Source organism: Gorilla gorilla, chromosome 21, assembly GCF_029281585.2.
Source record: "Gorilla gorilla gorilla isolate KB3781 chromosome 21, NHGRI_mGorGor1-v2.1_pri, whole genome shotgun sequence".
In the NCBI taxonomy this organism is placed as follows: Eukaryota; Metazoa; Chordata; class Mammalia; order Primates; family Hominidae; genus Gorilla; species Gorilla gorilla.
Genome location: NC_073245.2, coordinates 76323509 through 76345162, shown reverse-complemented (window position 1 = coordinate 76345162; position 21654 = coordinate 76323509). Strand labels below are relative to the sequence as shown.

Genomic DNA, 21654 nt, shown 5'->3' with positions numbered 1-21654 from the left:
GCAAAATTCCCAGGCTGGGGTGGGGGCCGGTGGCGGCGGTGGGGGAAGGCGCTTTGGGAGACCCTGAGAGGCTGCAGGCCCCACCGCTGAAGGGGTGGAGGTGGGGTGGGGAGAGAGAGGAGCTTGGGGGCAGGGGTGGGGAACACACAGGAGGCAAAGTCAGGATTAACTTTTGGTTTTGCAAATCCAGAGACTAGTCAGCCAGTTGCCCGAGTTCCAGATGTTCTTTCAAAGACTCCCAGTCTGGGGAGGCCTCGGGACCCAGGCCCCCTTCAAAGCCTGCCCGGCCCCCTCCTCCCAGTGCGGCACATGGAGGGGCCTGGCTCCTGGGCTGTGGGAAGTTGCACAACCCCAGCCAGTGCCCTGCAGTCTCCATCTGTTACCCTGGCACAGCCCCCACCTCCCTGGAGCAGCCAAGCCCTGAAAAGGCATGAGGGTGGAGTGGGACAGTACTGTGTGCAGCCCCAACCCAGAAACAGTATTTTACAAAGAACCAGGCTCAGGCCACCTGCCCTGGGCCTCTGCAGGGAAGGCACCACCAGTCGGTCTGTAGACATACAGGGCCAGTCCATGGGATCTGCCCTCAGTGGTTCCGTGGCCAATGGCTCTGTCCCTATCAGCCGTGGGCCCAGTGAGTCTCTTTCCATCTCTGGGTTGGTTCTGGTCAGTTCCAGCTAACAAACATTTGTTGAGCAGCTCGTGTGCTGGCCTGGGCCAGGTGCTGGTGTATCATGCTGAGGGAGACATGCCTCTATCCTGATGGAGCTACAGAAGAGCTACGGTCCCAGTGCTGAGCCCAAAGAGGACCTGAGCCTCTCAGGTCTGAGCAGGCACCTGCGGCTTCTCTCCTAGTCTCTGTGGCTCTCGGTAGCTCTGGGCCTCTTCGTGTAGCTCCACACATGCCCCTAGACCTAGTCTGGTTGGGCTGTCCCCACCCTGGACAAGTGAACTTTGTCCCAGAAGCCCAAAGCCCACCTTGCTCCCATTCTGCATGAGGGAGAGGAGCCATGGGCCAGGATGCAGGACTTCTCACCCACCCACGTGGTCATGGTCCAGGACTAGGCACGGACATGTGTCCCCAAAATCCTGAGGCCTCTGTTCCTCCTCCTGCCCCCAAGAGGCTGTGGTTTGTTTGAACCTTTCTCAGTCAGGGTAGAGGGAGCTGTTTCTGTTGCCCACCCACATCCCCAGCCTCTGATTGCTCTCAAGAGCAGAACGGGAGCATCGTGGGTGGGCAGGAGCCAAGGGGCCGCCCAGGAGGTCATGCATGGACAGGAGAGGAGTGCCCTCCCCATGGCCCAGGAGTTGGGGCAGGTCCAAGTGCAAAAAGTCAGCTGCCCCTGGGGCAATGTGACAGTGGGAGCCTTCATGGAGGGCCTGTCCCCATCCTGTCCCTGAGCCCAGCCCAGAACCCTGGACTCTCTCCAGGCCCCAGCTCAGCTGCCTCCCAGCCATGCTCGGCTGTCCATACCTTATGCTCCACACCCCAGCACGCCCAGCTGAGCCCAGCCACGTCCACAGTTCCCCAGCTCCCTCAGGGCCCTCAAACAGACCCACTCCCCCTTAGTGCTTCCCATGTTCAGGCTCCCCACAGACCCACCCAGGTACTCCAGCCAGGACCCTGGGCAGCCTGGACCTCTCTCCACCCCTTTATCCTCACCAGCCCTCCACACAAGCCACGGGGACCTTTCTAGATTCCAACTCTAACATCCCTCTTTCACCAAACACCTTCCCGCTGCCTCGGGATAAGTCCGAGCACCCCCCTCAAGTGCTTTGGCTCCAGCTGGGGGTCCTGCACCCTGCGTCTCCCCCTCATCCCTCCCACACTTGCCCCCACTGGCCCCCACGGAGCAGGCAACGCAGAACTAGGGCTGGAAATGCTTGCTAGGTGTTTGTGCTCAGAGCATGGCCAGGGACTCTGTCAGAAGTGCTAACTCTGCAGGGGAGTCCAAGGCTCTGAAGTCCAGGAAGCTTGGCCCCCAGCCTCCAGGCAGGGGACATGTGGCAGATCCCATGCCCTGGGCCTGGGTCTGAGGCCAGCTCTTACATTGCTGGCTGTGATTTGGGGCAAGTCTCAGCCTCCTCGTGCTTCAGTTTCCCCATCTATAAAACAGAGACAGTAGCTCCCATTGCACAGACTAAATACATTAACACAGAGTGTGGGGCTGGGTCAGGGTCAGCTTGGGAGGTTACTTCTTTCTTCTGCTGCTGCCCCTGATCCCACAGAATGCCAGAGGCACAGCCTGCTCGCTGCCTTTCCGGGAAGGGGAGGGTAACAGGTGTCAGGTACTTTACCTCCCCTGCTCCTCCATGGGCCGAGATTGGGGGGGAGGGGTGACAGACTCCCAGACCTGCGCATCAGATGGGGGAACCAGGGGACAGTCCCCCAGCAAATGGAGGGTTCCAGGGGCCAGAAAGCAGGCCCCAGCCTGGCCAGTCCTGCAGAGGGGGCTGGGCAGTCTCTGAGCCCAGGCCGTGGCCACCCCTTCGGAGGCAGCAGGAAATAGCCTGGCCAAGCTCACAGCCAAGGCCCGCAGCTCCCGCTTCCCTTCGGGCCCGTTTCCTTTATCCGGTTGTTTTGCTCCGAATTCACCAAGTCCAGCCTTCCCCTCCCCTCAATTTCCACCCCCGGCCCCGGTCCAAAGTGGAGCAGGACGGATACGTGACGTTTTAGGGGCCCCAGGAGTCCCCCGCTCTGCCCTCCGCCCAGCCGGGAGCCGCTGACAGAGCCGGAGCGCGCCCGGCGTCCCGCGCCCGCCCTCTGCTGCCCGAGGCTGGGAGCGGCGACTCCGCCCCGTCCAGGTGCCACAGGAAGTGCGGGTCTCCGCATTCCCCCTCCACCGCCCCCCGCCACCGAAGCGCAGATCCCCGGGCGGTCCTAGGCCCACAGAGAGGCAGGCGAAGGGAGTGCCGGACCCGCAGCGCCAGCTCCGTTTATTGAGGCCTTCGGCGTGTGGAGGGCGGGCCTCCTCCGTGACCCAGCGGCGACCAGGCGCGCTCCCTTCTCCAAGTCCTGGGCCCTCCGGGGAGCGCGGGCTGCGTCGAGCGAGGGGCCGAGGTCACCAACAAGTCTACAAAACGAGGCGCGTCTCCAGGCTCTGCCGCGGCCCCGCTGGTTCTCCTCCCCGCGCAGGGCGCTGGAGGCAGGGCCAGGACGGGCCGCGCTAGGAGTCCCTGGAGGCCGGGGCGCGCAGCGCGAAGAGCTTCTCCCAGCAGGTGGCGACGGCGTCCAGGGCGCGCAGCAGGAGCTGCCTTCGGCCGCCGCGACGCCGGGCAGGGCGCATCTTGGGCCGCCGGCTCCGCTGTCGGGGACAGGGCGGTCAGCGAATGCGCATGGCCCCCGCGCCCGGCCCGGCCCGGGAAGGGAGACGCGACCCAGCCCGACTTCAGCCTAGGGCCGTGGAGCCCCGGGACGCGCGGCCGCCCTGTGGGGGTTAAGGGAGGTCTGGCTGTGGGTGCACTCAGGGACGCACACCTGGCGCAGCGTCCTGCAGTGGCGCCGCATCACCGCCTCGGTGCGCACAGCCACGGTCCAAGCAGCTCTCTCCAGGGCCCCGCGGCGGCCCCCGGCCACCGCCCCGCGCAGGGTCCGACCCAGGGACGAGATGGACAGGAGGATACTGTGCTCCTGAGGAGGGAAGGGAGGAAGGCGGGGTGGGGGTGGGGGGAAACTGAGAGATGAGCAGGCCGGCGAGCTTGGGTAGGGGCGCCTCCTCCATACCTTCTGGGCTCCACAGGAGGCCCGAGGCCGTCCCCGCCGTCCCGAGCTCCCGGGTCTAGTCAGGTTTTTCTGTATGAAATGAAAGTGTCTGGAGCCTGGCCTGGTCTTTTCGGCCCCCGCCCCGCCCCACTTCACGGCAGCCTGCAGATCCTCGAAGATGATGGCGCGATAGTGGCGGAGCACGTCGGGGACGCTGCAGGCCGGGGAATAGGCGCGGCTTGGCGCGGTCCCCAGCAGCGCCAGCAGGAGCGCCCAGAGTGCAGGCTTAGGGGGTACCTGGAGGAGACAGCAGGTTGGGGTTAGGCCTGGGGGGTGTTCCCAGCACAGGGAGCAGCCAGCCCACCTGTACTTTGTTTCCGTAGAAGCCCCACCCCCTGCCCCACCCCACGGGATCTCTGAGCGAATGAAATGGACATGTCACCAATCAAGAAAGGCTGTAGGCACAGGCCTGGCGGGATAAATCAGGAGAGACAACAGATAGGTCTGCAAACCAGACAGCTCTATGCTCCCTGCAAAGATGTGAAAGGGGTGAGTGATGTGGGCTGGGAGGCGATGTCACTGAGTCCTGAAGAACCCATCAGGAGATAGAGGGGGCAGGCCCAGAGTCAGGAGAGCCTGGCTCTGTGGTCCACGTGGGAGTGGGGCCAGCAAGGGGTGGAGCACCCTCAGGACCGCACAGAGCAGGGCCCCACCCCCCGGCCCCGCACAGCTCGAGTGGGGCTGGTCTGCAGGCTCTTGGGGGTACAGTAGGAAGTTGTCCCAGTACAGCCTGTCTCACTCATGGCCATGCCCATTCAACTCCACACCTCCCACACTGGCGCCCTCTGGGTTGGCTCACAGAGACGTGGGAACTGGGGACTCCTTGTACCCCCAACCCAACTGGGGCAGGGGCTCAGAGCTCCAAGCCACACCCTATTGGAAGGGGAAAGCTGGGGGGACACCCAGAAGCTATAGAGGAGGAAGGAGCCACCACATCCAGCCCCAACCAACAGTTGCAAAAGGCCCCTCTGCCTGTACCAGCCGCCCCACGCCATCCCTCCGGGCAGCCTGTGCCACAGGCCTCCCCCGACCCAAAGTGGAGGGCCTGCGCCCGCAGGGATAAAGCCCAAACATCAGGGAGACAGCTGACGGCCCCCAGGTTCCCAGCCACCCAAAAGGGGCCAGCCCCAACCCTTCCCCTGGGCCCCCAGGACGGAGTCAGACAGCAGATCTAGGGCTGGAAATTAATCATGCGAACCCGACCAAGATAAGAGGACTCGACTCGGCTTCCCAGCCCTGTCAGGGGAGCCTGACCAAGCAGCACCCCAACCCTTGCATAGAGCTGGGGGCCTGGCGGGGGGTGGCAGCTCCTGCTCAGAGCACGAAGCAGCAATGGCTGGAAGAGCAGATGGCTTGTTGTGGCCCCTTCCTGAAACCTGACCCCCCAACCACACACGCCACAGCCAACTTGGTGGGCTCAGAATTGCCACGTCATTCCCTCTGCCTGCTCTGGGTCAGAGGTCATAGTGAGAACCAGAGCCTGACTCCTGAGCAGGCCAGCTGGAGCCACAAGGATGTCCAGCACCTGCTGTGTCCCACCCAGGTGGGGCAGACTGGCTGCCCTGGGAGTCCCACCTGGCCTGTTAGTACCACTTCCAGGCTCAAGCCTCAGCCCAGCTTAGAACAGGGTGGCCCGGCACCCAGGAGCCCCCCTCCCCCAACTGCCAGAAGCCAGGGCACATGCACCCAGTGCCACCCACAGGGACGCAGTGACCAGAGCCAACCGGAGATTTCCTGGTGGGGCTCAGGGGAACAAGCAGTGTCTCCTGAGCTGTGTGTACCCCCAGCCCCTCCACCCAAGTGAGCCCCCTCCCTAGAGGAGGCCCACAGCTGCTCACCATGGGCCTTTCAGGGTCTTGCCCTCCCTCACTCCCGCCAGCAGGCCACGCACATGATCCTGGGGTCCTTGGGCAGGGTGTGCACTGCCGCACCAGGTCCAACACCAGCCAACCGCTTCCCTGGACAGGCTGCCTGGAGGACTGCAGAGGGGCAGGCCAGGCGGAGGCTTTTGAAGTTGGCTCCTCCAAGCTGAGGGAGGGAGCAGGAGAGGGAAGGAGAGGCCACGCAATCCCAGCCCTGCCCCCTCCCTCTCTGCACTCCCTATCACTTCAGTTAACCTGGCCCTGGAGCTGAGCAGCCACCTCTCCCAGGGGATCCAGGGCTACTGTGGGTCTTGGATGAACTTGTCGGTCCCAGAGATACTGTTCTGTCAAGGAGGGGTGAGGCGCCGCGTGGGCTGGGGCGGTGCAGGGCCCAGCTGCTGGGGGAGGGGAGCCAGGTGAGACTGGGGCCAACTCTGTGGCCAGCAAGTGCTGCCTCTCCCAGGGATCTGGCTGATGGGCAGAGCTGGTGGGAGGCCCTCATCCCCTCCCCAGCTGCCGGACCTGCAGCCTGACATCCGGGGGGCCCTGCCCCAGCAGGTCCCAAGACATGGGGCTTCCCGGGCCCCCGCTGCTGGCCCGGCCTCACTCCTCCTGGGCTGAGGGGTCTCTGGCTGAAGAGGTAAGTCTGAGGCTGTTACTCTGCTGCCTGCTGTAAAGATACCCATGAGCAGGGTGGGCTCCCCCGATCCTTGGCTGCTATCGCTTCTGCTGTGGTCTGGGGCACTCTGGTTAGCAGCCTGACAGGCAGTGGTGAAGAGACACCTCAGAACACGAGCAACCTCTGAGGCACAACTCATCTTTGCAGGCTGAAAAAATTTCAGTTGAAGACAAGTTAAGGTAGTTTCCCAGGGGGAAAAGTCAGTGACTCACACAATAGTCAAGAACAGACCACACAGGTGACAGGAGTCCCCTAGGATTGTAACACTGCATCTTTACGTTTTTGCCTTTTCCGTGTTTGGATGTGATTTAAATGCTGTGACAGGCTGTGCAGGTCTGCAGCCCAGGAGCCCCAGACTCTGGCACCCGGGCACACAGCCTGGGGGTGCAGGAGGCCGTGCCTGCCAGCCTTGTGTAAATGCACTCTTGAATGTTTGCAAGACGACATCACCTAACAAGGTTTTTCTCAGAATGTATCCGCGCTGTTAAGTGGCGCACAACTGTGGTTTGGCCAACTCAAAGCATTTGAGAAAACCCCCCCACAGGCCAGAAAGAGGAGACACTCACACATAGACAATGTAAGCACTCTGGAACTTCCCAAGGGCCCTGCAGGAAGTATCCCCTGAACATGGCCTGAAACATTCTTTTCTGTGTGACCCCTCAATGCCCACCCAGCACTGGCCATTTCAGCTCTGAGGTCAGAGAAGGGCTTCCTTCCTAGGCCTGGGTTTCCACATCTGTACAGGGCCGGGCTGGCTTACAAACTTCCTAGGCCTCGGTTTCCACATCTCTACAGGGCCGGGCTGACTTCACAAACTCCAAAAAGCTGCAGGACTCTCTTCATCTTCAGAATAAATGTTGAGGGCTCCCTCATGCTTCCATCTCTCCACGAGGGATCAAAGGAAACTCCTCCACAAGTTCCAATGAAAACACTCATGAAGCTCCTGCAGCTGCTCCTCAGGATGGGGCGAGAGGAATGACTTCCACATTCCAACGATTTGAGCTGGACCCCAGGTTGCCTGCCCAGCAGAGACCAACCAGCAGTTCCTGACCCCATACAGGGGTGGCAGGTCCCTTGCCCGGGACTGACCATGTCCTCAAGGTCCCCAGAACCACAGGGAAGGGGGACCCACACCCACATTCTGGTCTACCAGGACCGCCCCACATGCAGGCAGGGATCTCCCACCCCAGCCATTCTCACTCGACAGGAGCAGGGCAGGCAGACCACAAGGCCTAGCACAGGCCCCCATGTGCAGGTGGGCAGAGCTGTGGGTCAGTGACTGACCACCACCACAGGCCCTGCCATCGGTACCACAAGACAGGCTGGGACCCTCCAGGGCTCCCCTCTCACAAGGAACATCCAGGGACAGCTGCTCTCCAGCAGCCTCCTCAGCCCACATGACAGTGCCCTCCTCCCCCCTCCGCAGGCCTCAACGACTGTCCACCCACACCCTCTGGGCCAGCCATGACCTCCAGCCAGATGTCTCTAGCCCCAGCCTACACAAGAACCAGCTGGCTCCCAACTGAATGCACACACATGATCCCAGGCCTGAGGACGTCCTTTATCCTTACACAGCTAAGGCTGAAGAGAAGCCAAGTCTCTCGGGTGATCAACGTTCAACCTAGAGATGAGAACCATTACAAGGGCTTTAGGGTTAAACTGCGAATGATAAATTAGCAAAGATAAACTCACGGCCGGGTGCGGTGGCTCACGCCTGGTAATCCCAGCACTTTGGGAAGCTGAGGCAGATGGATCACCTGAGGTCAGGAGTTTGGCAGCGGGCACCTGTAGTCCCAGCTACTCGGGAGGCTGAGACAGGAGAATTGCTTGAACCCAGGAGGCAGAGGTTGCAGTGAGCCGAGATCGTGCCACTGCACTCCAGCCTGGGCAACAGAGCGAGACTCTGTCTCAAAAATAAATAAATGAACTCACCTCCAAAAGAAAGAACGCCTCTTACTGGTGACACTGTCACTCAGCACATGCCTGAGGGGCCCGGGAGGCTGTGTGGAGAGGCCCTGCGCAGAGCTGGGTTCTCCTGTTTGCACTCAGACCCCAGGGAGGCCCCAGCTGTCCCCTAACCAAGACCCTTGCAGGCGGCTGCCAGGCTCCTGCAAGCACCTGCGTCCTGCATGCAGCTCGGTCCCCACTGTCTCCAGCTGTCCTCACACAGGGCTTTTGGCCAGAACATCTGCACCCCTACCACCTTCTCCACAGTCTTGGGGAACCCGGCCACCTCCACAGTGCCTCCTCTGTGAGACACCGGCTGTCTGCAAGAGGCTTCTGTCCAAGCAAGGGCGATCACAGCCACCCCAGGACGGCGTGGGACAGGCCAGGACAGGCCAGACTGGGGCAGCAGAAGCAGGAGCCAGGGAAGGGCCCCAGAGAAAACCAGCAGGCTGCCTGTTCTGACACGAGACATAAAAACTTTTAATGAAGGAGGACACAGCTCAGAGCCCTTCCACGTGCGGCCCAACCCTGCCCTACGGAGACCGGCCACGGCAACCGGTCAATCAGAAGGTGTTCTTGATGCGGCCGGCCACCAGCCTAAGGATGTCCCCGATCTTCTTCTGCCAGTTGGCGATGTCCTTGGACACGGCGCACCACAGCTCCCCATGCCGAGGCTCTGCACTCTCACAGCGCTTCCTCACCTCCTCCTGCTGCTCCTGGGGGGACCACAGGGCATGTCAGGCAGGGGTCCTCCCACGCTACTCCCTGGACCTCGCCTGCTTCTCGCCTGCCCCCTGCAGACCTGGCCCTGGCAGCACCAACCCCAACTGGTGGGCCAGAGGGCACAGGCCCTGCACCGGAAGGCAAGGTTCTTTCAGGTGTGTTCCTCAAAGGAGCCCCACCTCCTGAGGAGCATGGACCCCACCAGCCTCAGCCCACAGATGAGGAACTGAGCCAGGCTCCCCATGTCTGTGCCTCACACAAGTGCTCACGTCTGCCTTCTCCAAACAAGGAGTTAGGGTTCACGTGGGCTGGCAACACTTTCCAGGGAGGACCAGGACAGCCTGACTGCCTCCAGCACAGCTCTGACAACGCTTGGCTCTAGGGGGGCGGGTGGGAGCAGAGGGGCTGCTGCCCAGGCTGTCCTAGAAAGCCACACTCAGGCTCAGGCCCAAGAAAAAGACCAACTCCATTCCCATTCCTGAAGTGAGCCCAGGCCCCAGCCAGCAAATAACTCATTAAAATACTCCAGCAGACAGGACACTCTAATGGACAGGGGGCCTCAATTCCAGGGTGTGGAGCTGTGAGGCTATAACCAGAAAATGGATGTGGAGGCAGAGACTGCCTTGTGGGGAGGTGTCGAGGATTCTGTGCCCCACACACCCGGTCCATCCTCCCGACCCCAGGCAGAGTCACGCTGGCCGTGGCCACCTCCTAGAGCCCCCAGGGCTGGCAGAACTCCCCGCCACAGTCCCAGAAGGCACTGAGCGGTGGTCTGTCGAGGGGCCTCACCTCAGTGCCATGCTGCAGCTCAAACTTGTAGAAGAAGGCCCAGGCATCCCCCAGGTCCGAGTCAATCTTCACAGTGCGGTGGAACCACTCCCTGGCCTTGGTGATCTTCCGCTGACTCCAAAACAGCCTGTTCCAGAAGAAGGACGTGAACCCAGAGTGAGTGGCTGCAGGACGGTGTTCTGGGGCAGGGGAACGGCTTCAGGGCCATCAGCTTCATCCCTGACCCGCAGCCCTGGTGCTCCCCTCAAGAAGGCCAGAGGAGCAGGGCCTCGGCTGATCCAGAAATAATTACCCCAGATCATTAACTTGAAGCTGCCCTTCACGGGTCTAACCAAATTTTTTTTTTTTTTTTTTTTTTTTTTTTTTGAGAAGGAGTCTCGCTCTGTCGCCCAGGCTGGAGTGCAGTGGCACGATTTCAACTCACTGCAAGCTCCGCCTCCCAGGTTCAAGCAATTCTCCTGCCTCAGCCTCCTGAGTAGCTGGGATTACAGGCATGTGCCACCACACCCGGCTAATTTTTGTATTTTTAGTAGAGATGGGGTTTCACTGTGTTGGTCAGGGTGGTCTCAAACTCCTGACCTCATGATCCACCTGCCTCAGCCTCCCAGTGCTGGGATTATAGGCATGAGCCACCGCACCTGTCCCAAACTGTTTCTTAAAAAATTCACACGCAGGGAAAGATCTTCCAACTCCGTAAAATTAGGGTCAAATACAAGGAGATGAAACTAAACCTGACACAAAATTAAATTGCAACTTTGATGAGGGAAAGTTATGCAGTTTCAGCTCCTCACTGAGACACCTGCTGGATCATCCTGCCCCGCCCAGCCTCCAGCAGCAACCCCAGTGAACACTGAGAAGATGGGCTCCAGGCAGCACCAGGGCCTGGGCCTGCAGCCCACAGCCCTCAGGCTGCTGGATTCACACCACCGTGCCTGCCAGACACACGGACACCTGAAAACCGGGCCCGAAGAGGTCCACGCTATGAGAGGCCAGGTGAGGGTGTGCACGGCACCCCCACCCGCTGCTGGAGAAGGGATGGCGGGCGCTGGCTGCTGAGCATGCTGGCAGGCCCGGGACTCTGCGTTGCTGCCACCCTCTCCTCAGGGTCACCTCCCCCTGGAGCCAGAGGCACTGTAGTCAAGAGACAACACGAGGAGCCTCCACTCCAGGCAGCTGTTCAGGTTCGTCTCAGTTGCCAAACGGAATAATTTCACACTCTGATAACCTGATTGTTTTTTAAGCCTTGTGGTATTCTTAATTGCCCGGTGTTAGATAAACTGTGATTTAAAGAGCACAAACCCAGATAGCAGACACACAAAACACTGGCTTGGGAATAGCAAGGAGTGACTTATTTACTTTAGCAAAGCCTTTTATAAGGTTTTATGACTGCACTATCAGAGTGTCACCCAGAAGTCACTCTGGGAGGTGGACGCACAGGGCAGGACCAAGGTAGCACCAGGCAGACACAAGCCTCCCTGTGGGGAGCCTCTCTCATCTGTCGGGGGCCTGCAGGCAGGGGAGAGGAGGTGCCCCTACAGGCAAGCCTGTGGGGGCGGCACCCAGACCTCTGGAGACCAAGCACCACTGCCACCCAGTGCTGGGGAGAAGGGATGGAGAGAATCAAAAGCCAGCACTAGGAAGGCTGTTGTCTCTGCATGACCCATGGCGGGGCAGGTGGAGGGGAAGCCGGACACATGAGAGCTCCTGGGGCCAGACACGCCACCTCTGCCAGGTGAGCCCACGTCCTGAGCTGCAGCCTCAGGAACCCAGGGTTCTTCCAAGAACTCCCTTCACCCCACATGGTCACTTCCCAGCCTCCTGACCCATACTCAGGCCCAGCTCCTTCCCAGACCGTCATCCTCTTTCTAGAAGGAAACAGGGACCCTGGGGGTCGGGGATGGCCCTGAGCTCCCTGCTGTGCCCCACACCTGGCGGGCCTTTGCCCACATGTGCCTAGAGTCTGCATGCTCTGCCCCATGGCTACACGCTGCTGCCTGCAAGGTTCCAGAGTCACGTCCCCAGTGAGTCTCTGACCCGGCGGCCAGCGCACCGTGTGAATCACACGCGTCCCCAGTGAGTCTCTGACCCGGCGGCCAGCACACCGTGTGAATCACACGCGTCCCCAGTGAGTCTCTGACCCGGCGGCCAGCACACCGTGTGAATCACATGGGTCCCCAGTGACTCTCTGACCACAGCACCCTCAGGTTTGTCTGCCAGGAGAGGCGCCTGCCCCAGACCACCCGAGGATCGGGGGAGCCCACCCTGCTGCCGGGCATCTTTACAATGACCAGGGAGAGGCAGACAGACTCTGGAAAAAGAGCCCATTAGGACCCCGAGGTTCAGCAATCCTGTGGGGGCCCCACTCACTTGGCCACGGCCAGGAGCACATGGGGGTCATGCTCACACTTCTTCAGGGCATCCACGCTCTTGGTCCTCCTCTGGGGCCTTGCCTCGAGGAAGATGGCCTCAGACCACAGGATACCTATAATTCAGAAACAAAGAACAAAGATTTGCACTCCAGCCTCTGGTTCCGGAAAGGTGCCCAGCCTACAGATTCTAACCCGGGACGTCCTCAGACCACGACAGGGGCCTCCCACACACGGCTCGCAGAACTTGTGCAAGGAGAACCACAAAGGATGAGCACTCTGGCCCACCCAAAACCATGGCAGCCCTGAGGGCACAGACTGGACACCCTGCAGAGTCTCACTCTGTCATTCAGGCTGGAGTGCAATGGCGCAATCTCAGCTCACTGCAACCTCCCATTCCCGAGCTCAAGCAATTCTCCTGCCTCAGCCTCCTGAGTAGCTGGGATTACAGGCGCCCGCCACCATGCCCAGCTCATTTTTGTATTTTAGTATAGACGGGGTTTCACCATGTTGGCCAGGCTGGTCTCAAGCGATGGACTCCTGGACTCAAGCAATCCTCCCGCCTCAGTCTCTCAAAGTGCTGAGATTACAGGCATGAGCCACCACACCTGGCCAACTTCTTTTACATTTTAAAAGAAAAAGAAATGATAACACTTCAGAAATAAAATCAAATTCTCCCATTTTGAGGCCAAGAATTTCATTAAATTGTCTTAACGGCCAAGTATAGCTGAAACTTTTGACTGAAATGATTCACACAAACAACACATTTTAATAAAGTCCGTCTGAAGCCTGAGCCCCCACTCCCTCAGGAAGTGACAGCCCTGCGGAGTCTGGGAAGCCAGGAAGCACCCCCTTACCGGAGTCAGGGCACCCCTTACCGGAGTCAGGGTACCCCCTTACCAGAGTCCGGAGTCAGGGCACCTCTTACCAGAGGCAGGGCACCCCCTTACCAGAGTCAGGGCACCCCCTTACCGGAGTTAGGGCACTCCTGCAGCGCCTTGGCCATGAGCGTATTTGCGATGTTCTTCAGCCCCGCACGGTACTCCAGCCGCACGGACTCCAACCTGAGGAGACAGGCCCCGGGAGGTCCCACAGCCGTCTACCAACAGCACATATTCTGGTAGCTTCTGGGAAGCCTCGTCTGAAAGGGCTCTCCACCCAGTCACAGCAGCAAAAACTCCATTCCCTCCACAGCAGAGCTCATCCACCACAGAAACAAGGCGCTGGTGCCCACATCCCTGCCAGCCCCACTGGCAATCGCCCCAAGGCAAGACCTCAGATCCTGACGCTGTCCAGATGCAGGTGAAGGCATCCAGAACAAGCAAGACCAGCCTGGGAGAGCCAGGGCCGCACAAGGCACCCAGAAGCTGCCTGTCTGCGGCAGCGTCTGCACAGTGCTCCAGCCCCGTCACCCTGAGCTGGACGCAGCACCTCCATGAACAGAGCCTGCACCTAGCAGACTCCTGTCCACCTCCAGGGCTCTCCACGCCACCTCCTCTGTGGAGTTGGCTCTCCGGGGTCCATCCTTCCCTCGTCCCAGCCATCATTAACCCCTCCCTCTCCCAGGCGCCCTCCATCAGAACACAAATTAAACTGCATCAAACCATCTACAGGCCTGTCACAGTAACTAGGCCGAACTCTCCCAAGGCAGGGACCGTGATTTTTCATGGCCAGCACCTACCGCCCCCCAAGCCCCTGAGCCTGGAAGCACTGCACAAGTGACTCCACACAAGCAGCTGGGTGAGGGCGGCCCACCTGATGGGGAAGCTGTGCCCAGAGGCCAGGCTGCCCCCACCAGGACTCACCACAGCCCAGGGTTCTTTGGGTTCTTCAGACGAGACTTTTCCAAAATGGCCCGTGCTCGAGTAAGCTGCCCAATCTTCTCCTCCAGCCGAGAGAGCAAAAGCCACAGGGGTGTGGAGTGGGGACACTTCTTCAACTGCAACCAACAAGTAAGAGAGCAGCTCAGGTGGTGTCTATGAAGAAGTGGGACACAGCCATGCCCAGCTTCTCATCTGCAGTGGGTGACCGAGTCCCTCAGGGCTGCCATGTCCATGGAAAAACACCCCTCACACTCTGCATTTGTGGGTTTACAGGTGTGCGGTGGTGCTGTGGACCTGTGCACACAGGTCTGTACGTACCAGCCTTTACTGCAGGTGTGCCACACTCTGCACCTCTGAGCAGTGTGGGCAGCTTCATATAAGGAAAAGCACAGAACTCAGTGAGGGGACCAGGGTTTGGGTCCTGAGTCTGCAGCTCCATCAGCTGTAACCCCCAGCCCTCCACATCTCCTCAGAGGCGAAGGGCAATGACCCTGCACCAGGGGGCTCAGTTTTGTGAATGCCGGGTCAGCTGCAGCCCCAGGGTGCAGGCAGAGACGTACCCCCTGGTTATAGGCTTCCCGCGCCTTCTCCATCATCTCCTTCTGCTCCTCGATCTGCCCCTTCATCATCCACAGCTTGGGGAAGTCCTCATAGTGCCGCAGGGCCTCCTCGCACAGATCCTGGGCTGCCCTGATGTTGTCTTGCACCCACTCCAGCTTCACAGACTTCATGAACACCTGTGGGGCAGACACGCACTGTCACGCAGGGCATCAGCTCCAGGGTACATGTTTCATGGTACGCTCATCCTCAACACTGTTACCTGCAGTACTGAGTGTACTTTTGTAAGCTTTTCATAGCCTGTTTGTGTACACAAAAGGTGGGGATAAATATATGTTTTTGTTTTGTTTTGTTTTTTTGAGATAGAGTCTCACTCTGTCACCCAGGCTGGAGTGCAGTGGCACGATCTCGGCTCACTGCAAGCTCCACCTCCCAGGTTCAAGCAATTCTCCTGCCTCAACCTCCCAAGTAGCTGGAACTACAGGTGCAAGCCACCACACCCAGCTAATTTTGTATTTTTAGCAGAGTTGGTCAGGCTGGTGTCGAACTCCTGATCTCACGATCTACCCGCCTTGGCCTCCCAAAGTGCTGGGATTACAGGCGTGAGCCACCACGCCCGGCCACCACGCCCGGCCACATGAATGTTTTAGTCACATCACAAAGATGAGTGTGCTGTGGTCTCGTTTGCCTGCCGTCATCTCACTCCCATCACCACCCAAGCCAGGCGTGGGGCCCGCATGTGCACACCACGCACCCCAGACGGCCCAGCCCTGCCTGCCACTGCATACCCGGGCAGTGGGGGCACTGCTCCGCGCCTTGGCCAGCAGCCTCCGGGCCCGCTCGTACTCATCATTCTCGGACTCCAGCTTCACAGCTGCCAGCCAGATCTCCTCACTGTTGGGGTTGGCCTGAAGGGCAAGTACAGCAGCGTCAAGAGGGGTCAGAACACAGGGACCAGCGCCTGATCACACTTAATCAAAAGCAGGCAGGCAGGAACTGAGCCAGGCCTTGCTCTGCTGCAGGATTAGTCTGGTCCAAGCCCTTCCCAGGGAGGAGATGACAGAGCAGACTCCAGTGCAAGAATCCAGACTCACCTGGAAACACACAGGCCCATGTTCACTCTGGTACAGTGAGGACAGTGAAGAGGCTGCTAATGCACTCGGGCAATAATGGGGGCGGGTACAGGGCCATCTTCTCCAGGATCCACCCACGCCCTCTCAAAGCCCCTGAATGGGGCACTCACGTCCTATACTGGTAGACTCATCACACGCAACTTCGCTCTTTCCCCTGAGCTTGATGAAGGGAAGCCAGCTGTCCTGTCCTCATGAGCCCACATGGGCAGGAGAGAGGACTCCCAGGGTGCCACTGACATGTGGAGAAGGCGTCCACAGGCCACGGAAGCTCACACAGCCCAGAGCCCAGTGGACACGCAGGCTCTGCCCTCAAAGCCTCCCCAGCCCTGGTGCCCAGGGCTGTCTGAATGTGTCCTAATCAGCACAGCCGCCCAAGAGAGTGGGTGGAAGGAAAGCCACCTGACAGGCAGAGAGCGGGCAGGTGGAGGGGACGCTGCACTTACTCACAGGAGTGATGCCACCTCAAACAGGCAGCTGAGAGCAAAAGGTTAAACCCAGGCCAGTCCCCTCTCATGGTATTTGCTCAAAGAAGGGCACACTCTATGATATTAGCCTGAGCTACAGTAACAGACTTTTATATAGCATTCTATAGCTTATTAAAAAGTATGTTATAAACTATTAGGATGTTATATGTGAAAATAAAGACAAGGTACTTAAAAAAAACACACACCCCCCTCATGACAACCAGGCACCCTCAGGCCTGGCTCAGTGAGGCTGTCTGAATACGTCCATTCACATAAGGGCGCCCTCAGCCTGTGTGACCCCATGTTCCATGTTCTGAAACATTTACCCATGGTCACACTGAGTGGGGGGACCGAGAGGTAAGTATCTGCCAGGTGGGCTGCTTTCCTGCTCTTGGGCCCCTTCACGGCCCCTGCTCCTGTGGAGCAGCCCCTGGACTCCAGTGCACCCCAACAACAGCACGTGCCACATTGTATGTGGGAGATTTTCAGGCCCCAGTCAGCACCCAGGTCAGCTCCTGTGTGCACAGGCCCCTCACCGCACAGGCAACCCTCACCCACCTGGAAGGCCAGGGCCAGGATGCTCCTTGCTGCAGGCACATCCCCTGCCAGCCACTTGGACTTGGCGCCCATGAGCCACAGCACCTCCGCTTTGGGGCAGTGGGCCACAGCCCTCTGCAGGAGTGCTTCCAGGGACTCCCTGCAAGATAAGAGGCCACAGTCACCAGAGTCAGGGCCATAAACCAGAACACACATCACACTCAGCCATGGCGTGGGCGCGCCAGAAAGTCAGTTACTGCTCCAAAGTTCGATGCTATAAATGATTGACCAGATTTTACAATGGGGAGAGTGTGGGGAAATCTTTCCTCTCCGTAAAGGTTCTAAAATCAACTACTGAAGAAGGTTCTACAAAGGAATGCATTGTTTAAATAGCAGAGCTGGAGAGACGAACTTCACAAGAGAACCTTTTACAGCCGTGTGTCCTGGAAGCAGCAATAACCTCAGTCTGTGACAGGGGAGGCCTTTTCATCTTGAACCACAGAGCACAAGCGCACCCCGGACCCACTGATAAAGATTATGATCCCAGGTTGACTCTCCCGGCATCCAAAAGAATTATAGGAAGAAAGTGATTTCAGGTCACTATTGAGCAAAACTGCCATCCTTGGGCATCAGGTCTGACGCTCCTGGACTCTCATGTGGCCCACCACCCTCAGTCACATCAATGACCCCTTTGGGCCTCAGTGAGTGCGACAGCAAGACAAAGTGACCACACACAATCACACTGTGTGGAGCAAGCGCCAGCAAAGCAACCGTGTTCTCCAGAGGACCAGCTCCCCAGCACTACTGCCTCTCCTCATCCCTGCAAGCATGTACTCGGGAGAAGGCAGGGAAGTCGGAGGGCACTGCCCACTGTGCCCAGGGGTCAAGGGCAGCAGTTCATATTCAGGTCACGGGCAGAGAGACCTCAGCCTACACATGGCACCGCCCTGTTCTTCACTCAGACTGCCCCAGGTGACCTTCTACAGAGGGGCACCATGGCAGCCATTTCAAAATGTCCCCAAAGGAGATCACTCCCAAACACAGACCAGCTGGTGGGCATGGGGAGGGGGCCAGGGCTTCAGGAGGACACATGGAAAGACGCCCTGAAGAGGTTGAGATTAAATCACACCAGAAAAGGAAACAGACAATGGCTCAACATTCTCAGCTGTAGCCCCAGTGAAACCAGCAGGGCCTGTCCTCACCTGGTACGGGGAGCATCACCCGAGGACCTGGGAGAGGACGGACAGAGGGTGCGTGGGGACATGAGCCCAATGCCCTTGAGAGCTACCCATTTAAAACAACAAACTGCAACGCCAAATTTAATCACCATTTACAGCCAATAAAGCGGACCTGAAAGATGTTTTCAATTAAAGAGTACAGTTAAATAAAATTGTCAAGGACCTCCTCTGAGCACAAAAACCAGTCAAAACCCAAAGCCAGCAGAGCTTAAATGGAAAATATGCCTGCCTGAGCCCAGATGCTGCCCCACCTACCACTGCAGCCAGTGCTCGGCCATGGGCCACGCAGGCTCCAGCCTCAAGTCTACACCCAGGCCACTCCTCAGGCTACAGGACACTTAGCAGGACGGGCCCCCGGGGTTCCTTGTTTCTCAACTAGAAAACAGTATCATTGCTGTCCCAGAAGGGGCTATAAAGATGGATCCAGTTGCAAAGTCCCAAATGCCATAAAATCCTTCATCACGACCAGAGGGCCAGACCTCAAATGGGCACAAGACTGGATGAGCAGACATGAGAGGTTTAAATTCAGGGCTACACAAATGGAGCTGGAGGTTTCATTAGCACCCTTGGGCAGGCGGGTCCCACCACATACCGAGTGCCATGGTTCTTCTCAAAGTACGCGGCGCGCAGCCACACACTCTTCTTGCTGGGGAACACCTGCAGGGCGTAGGCGTAGATGGCTCGTGCACACTCCAGGGCATTGTGGGCTACACACTAGAGCAGAGAGACAGACATGAGAATGGGCAGCCCAGCACTGGCCACAGAACAAGTGGCATGATGCCCTCCCCAGGCTCATACGATTCTCAAAGATGATATCCGCTAGAAGGTGTACCACAGTGTTTTATCTAATTAGAACCACAATCCAGGCCAGGTGCGGTGGCTCACGCCTGTAATCCCAGCACTTTGGGAGGCCGAGGTGGGTGGATCATCTGAAGTCAGGAGTTCGAGACCAGCCTAACTTACATAGTGAAACCCTATCTCTACTAAAAATACAAAAATTAACCAGACGTGGTGGCATGCGCCTGTAATCCCGGCTATTCGGCAGTCAGAGGCAGGAGATTCGCTTGAACCCAGAAGGCAAAGGTTGCAGTGAGCCGAGATCATGCCACTGCACTCCAGCCTGGGCGACAGAGTCACACTCTGTCCTCCCCCTCCAGAAAGAAAGTAGAACCATAATCCAGGACTGGGAAACCTACTTCTGGGCACAGAAAACACTGTAGTTCTTACTCCAGCATTACAAGCACTTTGAAAAACAGCTGTGCTTACTCCAGTGTACATGAAAGAGACAAGCCTGAGGATGAGGACAAGAAACAAGAACACTGAAAGAGGGGCACGTGGGGCTGCTTGCTGCTTCCTTGGCCTGCGAGAGGTGCACAAGTCACTAGCTGCAAGTGATGGAGGTGTGCACACACAGGGCTGTGGCCGAGGCATATGCATACGTGCACGCACACACACACACAGAGGGCTGTGGCAGAGGCATATGCATACGTGCACGCACACACACACACACACAGAGCTCTGGCCGAGGCATATGCATATGTGCACGCGCGCACACACACACACACACACACACAGGGCTGTGGCCGAGGCATATGCATACGTGCACGTGCACACGCACTCACACGGGGCTGTGGCTGAGGCATATGCATACATGCACACACACAGACACAGGACTGTGGCTGAGGCATATGCATACGTGCACGCACACACACGCACAGACAGACACAGGGCTGTGGCTGAGGCATATGCATACATGCACACACGCACACACAGACACGGGGCTGTGGCTGAGGCATAAGCATACATGCACACACACACAGACACACGCGCACACACAGACACAGGGCTGTGGCTGAGGCATATGCATATGTGCGCGCACACACACACACACAGACACAGGGCTGTGGCTGAGGCATATGCATACGTGCACACACACACACATATCACTCATAGACACGGGGCTGTGGCTGAGGCATATGCATACGTGCACACACACACAGACACACGCGCACACACAGACACAGGGCTGTGGCTGAGGCATATGCATATGTGCGCACACACACACACACACAGACACAGGGCTGTGGCTGAGGCATATGCATACGTGCACACACACGCACACACAGGCACAGGGCTGTGGCCGAGGCATATGCATACATGCACGCACACACGGACACAGGGCTGTGGCTGAGGCATATGCATATGTGCATGCACACGCACACACAGACACGGGGCTGTGGCTGAGGCATATGCATACATGCACACACACGCGCGCACAGACACAGGGCTGTGGCTGAGGCATACGCATACATGCACACACCCGCACGGGGTTGTGGCCGAGGAATATGCATACGTGCACGCACACGCACACACAGACACAGGGCTGTGGCTGAGGCATATGCATACGTGCACACACACGCACACACAGACACAGGGCTGTGGCTCAGGCATATGCATATGTGCACACACATGCACACACACACACAGACACGGGGCTGTGGCTGAGGCATATGCATACATGCACACACACACACACACACATGCACGGGGCCATGGCCGAGGCATACGCATACGTGCACGCACACACGCACACACAGACACGGGGCTGTGGCTGAGCCATATGCACATACAAGTGCACACACACACAGAGGGCTGTGGCCCAGGCATATGTACGTATACACACACACACATGCTGTAACTGCAGATCAAACATATTGGTTTCTTTTTTAAAAATCAGGTGTAGTGGCCACGGCGGTGGCTCACGCCTGTAATCCCAGCACCCTGGGAGGCCAAGCTGGGTGGATCACCTGAGGTCAGGAGTTCGAGATCAGCCTGACCAACATGGTAAAACCCTGTCTCTACTAAAAATACAAAAACTAGCTGGGCATGGTAGTGCATGGCTGTAATCCCAGCTACTTGGGAGGCTGAGGCATGAAAATTGCTTGAACCCAGGAGGCGGAGGTTGCAGGGTGCCAAGATTGCGCCATTGTGCTCCAGCCTGGGCGACAGAGAGACCTTGTCTCAAAAAAAAAAAAAAAAAAAAAAAATTAGGTATAGTATATATTTACCATGATAAAAAGTTACATTAATTAGAAACCTGTAAAAGACAAGTGAATACAAAGAGGAAAAAACCCATCCACTCAACAGAACTACAGTAAACACAGTTCTATTTTCTTCAGGCTTTTTTTTCCCTATACTCAAGAATGATTTTATCTCTTGGTTAGCATCAACAACAAAAGAAAACAAAAAAGCCAGTCACCATTTGCAGCGCTAAAGCCTCTGGGGGTTGGTCTGACTGGCGATCATGACACCTGGAGACTCACTGGGCCGGGTTCAGACACCTGTTCCACTCAGCCTCACACAGGGGCAAGTCACCGTCCTCTGCGCCCTGCAGATGCTGAAAGGATTTTTTTTTTTTTAAGACAGAGTCTCGCTTTGTCACCCAGGCTGGAGTGCAGTGGCACGATATCGACTCCCTGAAACCTCCACCTCCCAGGTTCAAGCAGTTCTCCTGCCTCAGCCTCCCAAGTAGCTGGGATTACAAGCGCCTGCCACCACACTCGGCTAATTTCTGTATTTTTAGTAGAGACGAGGTTTCACCATGTTGGCCAGGCTGGTCTCGAACTCCTGACCTCAAGTGATCCACCCACCTCGGCCTCCCAAAAGTGCTGGGATTCCAGGCATGAGCGACTGCGCCCGGCCGCTGAAAGGATTCTTGTACCAAGAAGGAGTTTGTTGCTGAAGGTGAGTGAGAGGCCACCAGGAAGTGGGTCAG

At 58.1% G+C, this 21654-nt stretch overlaps 2 protein-coding genes across 2 annotated transcripts in view; both read right to left on the bottom strand.

Moving 5' to 3' along the window:
* Window positions 1-2908: 2908 nt before the first annotated feature.
* On the bottom strand, window positions 2909-8613 carry C21H20orf204 (chromosome 21 C20orf204 homolog). Its single transcript, XM_063702458.1, has 4 exons — window positions 5599-8613; window positions 3722-3997; window positions 3476-3628; window positions 2909-3302 (listed from the first exon to the last, which is right to left on the bottom strand). The coding sequence occupies exons 1-4, from the start codon at window positions 5599-5601 to the stop codon at window positions 3165-3167; spliced, it is 570 nt and encodes a 189-aa protein (XP_063558528.1). The 5' UTR covers window positions 5602-8613; the 3' UTR covers window positions 2909-3164.
* A 91-nt stretch (window positions 8614-8704) lies between these two features.
* Window positions 8705-21654, bottom strand: part of PRPF6 (pre-mRNA processing factor 6) — a 51972-nt gene continuing 39022 nt past the window's right edge. Inside the window, exons 13-21 of the mRNA XM_004062565.4 lie at window positions 18472-18593; window positions 16663-16801; window positions 15296-15415; window positions 14510-14686; window positions 13932-14065; window positions 13099-13190; window positions 12128-12242; window positions 9761-9887; window positions 8705-8964 (exon numbers count right to left, since the gene is read on the bottom strand). Of these exons, the coding sequence (XP_004062613.3) occupies window positions 8812-8964; window positions 9761-9887; window positions 12128-12242; window positions 13099-13190; window positions 13932-14065; window positions 14510-14686; window positions 15296-15415; window positions 16663-16801; window positions 18472-18593 (1179 nt within the window). The 3' untranslated portion in view covers window positions 8705-8811. The remainder of the gene's footprint in view (window positions 8965-9760; window positions 9888-12127; window positions 12243-13098; window positions 13191-13931; window positions 14066-14509; window positions 14687-15295; window positions 15416-16662; window positions 16802-18471; window positions 18594-21654) is intronic.

What these genes read in the sequence shown, in the direction of transcription:
- C21H20orf204 (XM_063702458.1), bottom strand. An exon ending in CCTCCTGTGGAGCCCAGAAG is followed by an intron (nt 3,629 to 3,721) that starts GTATGGAGGAGG and finishes TTCCCTCCTCAG; the next exon opens with GAGCACAGTATCCTCCTGTC. An exon ending in ACTGCAGGACGCTGCGCCAG is followed by an intron (nt 3,303 to 3,475) that starts GTGTGCGTCCCT and finishes TGTCCCCGACAG; the next exon opens with CGGAGCCGGCGGCCCAAGAT.